Source organism: Dromaius novaehollandiae, chromosome 12 (assembly GCF_036370855.1).
Source record: "Dromaius novaehollandiae isolate bDroNov1 chromosome 12, bDroNov1.hap1, whole genome shotgun sequence".
NCBI classification, from domain to species: domain Eukaryota; kingdom Metazoa; phylum Chordata; class Aves; order Casuariiformes; family Dromaiidae; genus Dromaius; species Dromaius novaehollandiae.
This window is the reverse complement of record NC_088109.1, coordinates 824,129-831,473: the sequence shown is the minus strand read 5'-3', so window position 1 is coordinate 831,473 and position 7,345 is coordinate 824,129. Positions and strand designations below refer to the sequence as shown.

Genomic DNA, 7,345 nt, shown 5'->3' with positions numbered 1-7,345 from the left:
GTTTGAATATGAAAAGTCTTTGGCAAGAGGCTTCTGGGGAAGCTTTGCCACTCACCATAGGGCGAGGCAGGGTGAGGGATCCCATGGCTGGTCTGTGCTGCAGCTTTTGGAAACCACTGCAGGCGCTAGATGGGTATCGCTCACTGGAGGGGGAAAAAAACAGACTTGCAATTGCTAGCTGAATCCTATGACAACTGTATCAAAAATGGTATTTTTGCTTCAGGTTGTCAGATACTGGGCCAAAAACGCCAGAGTGAGGAATACAGACACCAGGATACAGGGAGCTTAGAAAACTGCCTTTATTCTATTAGTTGTTGGAAAAATGAAAATACAGAAAGAGTCTAGTTGGCTGCAGAACAGCAAGAAGTTCACAGGTTAGGAGTCTGATCACTACATGGTAACCAAACTTACACAAAAAGTTGCATTTTTTAGTTTTGAAATTGGGTCCAGCAATGAATTTAAGGCAACTGAACAGTTCAGAAGCTTTGAGTGTGAGCAGGCTGTCTTTTCTCATCCCTAGGGTACGTCATGGAAAAAACTCCTCCTGGGTATGCAGACCACTCAAATCATTCAAATGGGTCAGTCTTACAAATGAACAGGGGAAAAGGATCAGCTGCTTTCCATCGGACTTTATTTTCAAATACAGTTTCTTAAAAAACCCAGAACACCTTAATGCAGAGGTTACAAGTAACAGTATTAGGAAATCCAATTATACAAAAAATACTACATCTAAGCTGGGGTAAATAGATTTATTTTTGGTAACATACATTTAAACTGGCACTAATTACACAGTAACTAAAAGGTAACTAACATGAAACCACAGAACCCTCACTTTTCCTTAGCTGAATGGGACTTGGTCATTTCAGAGTGATCACATTTTCAAACTAATGTTTTACACCACAGAGCCATGGAAATCAAATCTTTCTAAATGTGATAGCACTGAAGCTACACTTGATTCCACATACAGCCATTTAACTGTTGTACTCAATTAGAATAGGACATTAGTTATAAAGTAGTTACAGACCAATCCTCTGTGTTGCCAGCTTTTTCTCTTTCTAGAGAGGAGAAAGAAAATAGAGAATTGTCTTCAGTTAGCGCCTGGCATATCCTGTGAGTGCAGAAAAGGTTTGTTAGAGGAATGTTGAGGTTAACCTTGGGTGCACAGATGAATTTGATGCAGATTGTTATAAAAATCATGGTTGGCTTCTAAATACTGGTAGCAAGATGACTCGATTTTTAAATCTCTTAAGTAAATTATAGATAATGAAAAAGGCCAGTAATCATACACTAAGATTAATAAACAGCACTTCAAAATTACTCAAGTGCAGGGTGCTCCTTTGGCCATCTTCCCCTGGCCACGCTTTACAAGAGAAGGCACCCGGACTTTTTCTTGCCACGCCGGGCTTGCAAAGCAGCTCTAGTGGCCATTTCGAAAACCTCCCTCACACCGTCTTTGGTCTTTGCCGAACACTCCATATACCCAAATGCACCAATGCGGTTTGCCATATCTCTTCCTTCTTCAGGTTTGACAGGCTCCTGTAACAACACAAAAGCAAGCCCAGATAAGAACAATCCAAAAACACACCAGAACATGCTATTATTTTCTTCCCCATCCAGCTTCTCAATAAATGCAAACAAATTCCTAGATTAAATGAACATAAGTAATAGGCTACTTTATTATTAACAGGTCTGCTATGATTGCTCCTTTAAATTAATCAAAGGAAAATTTAAAATAAAATTTGCTTATTTACTCATGATGCTGTATGCTTTATTGCATCTCTCAGCTTGGATTACACAGACTGTGTGTATACTTGCATATTGTGCCAATGCTTGAGGACATGACAGATTTTACAACACCTCTGAGTTTAAAAGACACAGGACCTTTTGAAATTCAAGCAAAAGATTACTTATATGTAACAGTAAGCACTTATGCAACTCTTTGCCATAATAGTAACAAAAGCCTATGAACAATTCTCCAAATTGGCTCATCAGTCCTTGTCTAAAAATAAACATTATGCAACAGGAACAAAAAGTCCAGGATAGAGCAGAATATTTGCAGTCTTATACCCAAGCTGGGGGGTTTCAGACACGATCTGAAAATGAAACTAAGCTCTATGGTCAGGAAGGAGCTACAGCATCTGCGGTTATTACTTCAAAACACCTACCAATGAAACTGTTTCCTTATACATCCTGAACATAAAAAATAAAGAACAAAATATCAAGCATGCATGTACTTGATGTGTCAATGTCTCCAAATAACTTCATTTCTATCTCATGACTCCAGTTCTTCAGCCTGGAGCATCTGACTGGCAGGAACTTAACAGTCCCTAATATAGCAATTTTCATCGTTGAAAATGCCTTTTAAAATATACAATATGAGAAAACAAACACTCAAAGGTGATATATACTTTCTGGTTTGTGTCACAGAAACACGTCCAGTTTCCATTCTGTTTTTCTGCAAGTCATAGGAAGCTGGCAGCAAGCTGCAAATGCCCATTTAATGCTCTGGTATAGCTCCCACACACTTCCCTCGCTTATTGCAAGACAATCTGAAAGGAACCTGCCTGCTTCATTTTGGCCAGCTCTCGTCTTGTGTGCTCGTCATTCCTCAGGTCCTTCTTGTTTCCTACCAAGATGATAGGCACATTGGGGCAGAAATGCTTCACCTCTGGGGTCCACTTCTCTGGGATGTTTTCTGGAAAAAAAAATACAAGAGTGACTATAATGACATCCAGTACTTGAGCTAGTTTACTTTTAAAGTTTGGATGTGCTGTCTCATTGGTTTTAGGTTGAAAATCCACCCTGATTCTCTTTTCCTGCTTTTAATTTGGGAAACGAGTAAGCCTACTCTGGTATTACCAAAAAGACATGCTAGTCTATGGTAATTAAAAAAAAAAAAAAAAAAAAAGCTGAAGGATGCCTAAACTTTTGGTTTCCCTACATCTCTCAGGAACTACTTGACAATGCTCAGCATCAGATACTTCAAAGAACAGCATGCAGAACTCTGAAGCAGAGTTACGTAATACTCTGCTTCAAAAGAAACGTTATCTCCAGAAGCTGAAAATGGGCACAACTCTGAAGCAGAACTTTTTACATCTCTTCTTCCTCTTAAAAACAAAACCAAACAATCCCTCCCAACTGTCCCATCAATGTAGCCGAAAACTTATTCTATATGCTAGTTACAGATGCACAGAAAAAACTTTTTATAAGTCAATTGCAGATTTGCTGTTTTTCTGTATCTACAGCAAATTAATCTGCGCTCATATGCAAGAATCTTTTGTCTCCTAACATAACTTCCTTACATTTTTCTTTTTTTTTTTTTTAATTGGAGCTGTAAATGTAAGACTTGAGGCTTTTGAAAGCATACTCTTGATAAATTTTTTACAGCAGAAAGTGTTGAATAGCCCCAAACATTCAGGCTTTGCTTTCAGAAACTCTGAGACATCTAAGGTTCAGCAGGTGATATATCTGCAGGTTATATACCCCACTTTATCTTCATGAAATCCCCTTCAGCTTTTGAAGAGATATTAATTATTATGGCATAGGTTTCTTGCCTGAAAGAGTAACTATACACAAGCATTTTGAAGCTAGTTCTGTACCGCAGGGGTGCAAGCTTCTAGCTGTCTCACACCCAAAGAGTGGTCTGGCAGTTCACTTCTTTCTACCACTCCCCAGTGACACAGGGACCCTGACACTGGTGAGCAGAAAGCAAGGAGAGGGAAGAAAAAATTGCTTGGCTTCACGGAAGCACTCATCCGTATCTTCAGAGTTCAGTAATCCATCTTGATCTGATGGTGGCCAGTTAGTTAGTTCTGCAGCTCCCAGCGCAGTAGCATATGCGGTAGGGCTGACCACAGATCAAACCTTACATGTAGCTTGTTACAGCCACACCAGGCATAGCTATAGTTCTGCCACCAGCTGAACCTTGAACTGTTTCACAGGGAGACAAAGAAAATGAAACATGTTTTTAAATGCAGGATCTGGAGGAAGTGATGGGGAGAAAGATCAGATGTCAAGCAGGCATTGATTCTTCTAGGTGGACACCGTCTCTCACACCCAACTGCCTGCTCCTTGACTGCTACCCTTCAGAAGCAAGACAACAAATCAGACTGAACAGCCATCAGCATTATCCCTGTCAGCCTGTAATGCCACTGTAACATCTTCAGGAATATTTTGTTTGCTCATTTACTCAAACCTTCTAAGAATTGTGTCAGGAACAGTATTTTTGACCACTGGGGCAGATATATTCAAGACTAATCCTCACATGAACTGCATTTTTGTGCTTCACGCCTCCTTTTCGTCTCATTCTTGGTTTCTTCTTGAGACCAAACTCCAGGAGGCAGGAGCAGAGGTGTGGAAAAAAGCCTCTCTGAGAACAGCTTGCAGCGATCATGATGATCTTTGCAGTAGAAAACTCTTAAGGATTCAGTGGTTTAATATATTTGGGAGACAATTTGTATCTCCTTTATGAGCACCACTTAAATAGATTTGACACTCTTCATTTACACACAGAACAGAAGGATCTCATTTTTCTTGGCAAGGAACTGCCTCTATGCACAATGTATGGATGTACTTTTGACCAACTACAAACAAATACCAGTCAGTCATCATACGCAAGGTCCTTGTCAAAGTACAGCTGGTCTCACACACATACATATACCTACACACACTCTTTCTCATGCCCACAGAATCTAAGCATATAAAGATTTTTCTTATCATCTTATCATCTGCATTCTAATAAAATCTACAAAAATAGCAACTAGTGAACAAAACCTACTGTTGAGAAGCAGGTAACTGAATTTTTGCAGTAGTTCTTTCACTTGTTTAAGAAAGTCCTACCACAAAGTAGTTATTTAGGAGACTAGAATGGAGGGGTAATTACTATTTAAATGGGAAAGAAATCAAAGTCCCAGAGATGTTTTCAGTCTTAAAAATAAGAGCATCTCTATCTCCTGCTCTTTACCCTCTTCAAAAAAACACTTTGTAGGATCACACACACGCATATTTGCATCACATTTTTAAACCTATTGCTTAAAATTTCAGTCTTGGACTCCACAGAGAAAAGATGTGCATCCAATAAATGAGTAGGTGTTTGAAACATATTTTCAGAGCTTCCAAATCATAAATCAAAACAAGTCTATTCTTCTGTCTTCTCCACTGCAATGATACTTCAGTCAGTGGAGAACAGCCTAATAGCCTAAATCTGCAGCCTCTGCCATCATTTTCCACAAGAAAGCAAGCTATCCCTTTCTGTGTCAAGCTCTCTTCAGTGCAACAGGCTATTTGGGACTAAATGATTTAGTGTGTTTCAGGCTGATCTCTCTTGAATAAACAGAGTGGGAAAAAAGGATGAAAACACAAAGCTAGCATTCCCATTTATACAGAAAGGGAGTTACTATATTGTCCTGGATATAGTGTTGTCCTGAAGGTATAAGAATTCTTACCTTACAAGGAGAAATTAAAAAAGCTATCACCCCCCCCCCCCCCCCCCCACACACACACACAAACCTTGGGTGGGCTATGCCACTCAGTGGACAGCCAGATGTACAGAGTGCAGCTACGGCCCTTCTGCTTGCTTGGGGTCAAAATAAAGCAGTACTTCCCAAGGGATGAGCACACTGACAACATTTTCTCGGCAAGTCAGACCCTCTGCACTGCCAGGTCTGGGTGACTGAACTGAATCAATGAGCTGTCTCCACTAAGTGTTGCTCTAATTATTCAGCAGAGCCCTGCATAAACTCAGCATGCTGCTGAGGCTTTCAAACTGCCACTTAATATTATTGAAGAAAACAGATTCTTTTAAGATCATAATTTCTGAAAGCTATATACTTGAACAAATACTGATTTTGAAGCTAAAAACGCTCTCAATCATTAAAATGCATGGAAATAGATTGCACCGTATAAGCTCCTAGGGGGACAGAGAGATCCAGAGAAACAATTCTGATTCAATTATTGCTATACTTACCTAAACTATCAGGACTATCAATTGAAAAACACATAAGTATAACATCAGTATCTGGATAAGAAAGCGGTCTAAGTCGATCATAGTCTTCTTGTCCTGCTGTATCCCACAAAGCCAACTCGACCTGTGGAAGAAAGATCACGGTGGTAAGCCAAATCATCAGGGAAGCTTTGATTCAGAAACTAGCAACCCAAGCAAAGCGGATAAAAAGATTTCACTCAACACCACTTGAAAGGAGAATACAAGGCATACCACTTTCACAGGAGAACTATTAGAAATTTTCCATTCCATAACTCCAAAAATCAATTTATTGCAGTTTATGAGACTTTTCGTTATACCCATGACCACTGTCAATTCTGTGAAAGAGACATTAAAAGCTACTAAAATAAAAGCAATACAGAAGAATCAAAGGGAATCAGCTCCAAAGGCCTGGGAATCTCTTTGATAAGCATTCCAGAAATATCTGTTTTCAGTGAAAGAGAACTCTCAAAGCATATGCCATTTAGGATTATGCACATTTTCAATTGGTTTACAGCTGGAACCTGCAGTGACTAAGAAATGTCAAGACAGTACTCATTTGTACCCAAATTCATTAAACCTCCATCACAGCAAGAATTTGAACCTGCAATTTGTCTTGAAATAAAGCTGATTTGTGTGCAAAGCTCTTTGTTGCTAAGAACTGAATAACGTAGCCCATGTTTTCAATATTTATACTTATGGTGGTGCTGGGGGAGAACAACCCAATAGGATTGTTTAAAAGCGTAGAAGCAACAGCCAATATTTAAATTAGGAAATTTAAACAGTTTAATCAAACTTTTCAAGATATGCTATTGTTTGGAATTCTCTGATGTGCCTGTCTTTTGACCGAGTGCGCCTCTTCTTTTCTCAGCTCTCGTGCAAAAATTTTGGAAAAAAACCCTCACAGCAGCTCAGAAAAAGATAGACAAGCAGAACTGAAACACAAAGTGAGCTTGAACATGCAGTGCAACTGTCTGGTTAAACTGTTAAGATACACAGCCTTAGTTATATGCATATAAAGAAATTCTCCCATATTTCTGTGAGATACAGACTCGTCTCAGAATTCTCTCTGCATTCACAGTTGCAAATCCCTCTGTTGAGGGATTCCTCAGATAACACTGAAATCAGGTCCTCCGGCCTATCTAAAAAGGCACATCTCATATCATCTGTTTCTTCTTCATATGGCTTCTGAATATTTCTGGTAATGCTCTTCTAAAAGGACAGCAGGCAAGCAGCTGTCAAACAGAACGGTCTTTAGCATAGCTCTTCTACAAACTCACGTAATTAGGTGTTCAGGAGACAAAGTGCATGGATAAGTATGTCATCTAGTTGCGTGAAATTCAGCTGACATTTCCACAACAGAAA

The 7,345-nt window shown here is 39.4% G+C and overlaps 1 protein-coding gene across 1 annotated transcript in view; it reads right to left on the bottom strand.

Moving 5' to 3' along the window:
• Positions 1–275: 275 nt before the first annotated feature.
• RHOA (ras homolog family member A) overlaps positions 276–7,345 on the bottom strand; it is a 28,342-nt gene continuing 21,272 nt past the window's right edge. Inside the window, exons 3-5 of the mRNA XM_026110581.2 lie at positions 5,966–6,086; positions 2,565–2,695; positions 276–1,536 (exon numbers count right to left, since the gene is read on the bottom strand). Of these exons, the coding sequence (XP_025966366.1) occupies positions 1,363–1,536; positions 2,565–2,695; positions 5,966–6,086 (426 nt within the window). The 3' untranslated portion in view covers positions 276–1,362. The remainder of the gene's footprint in view (positions 1,537–2,564; positions 2,696–5,965; positions 6,087–7,345) is intronic.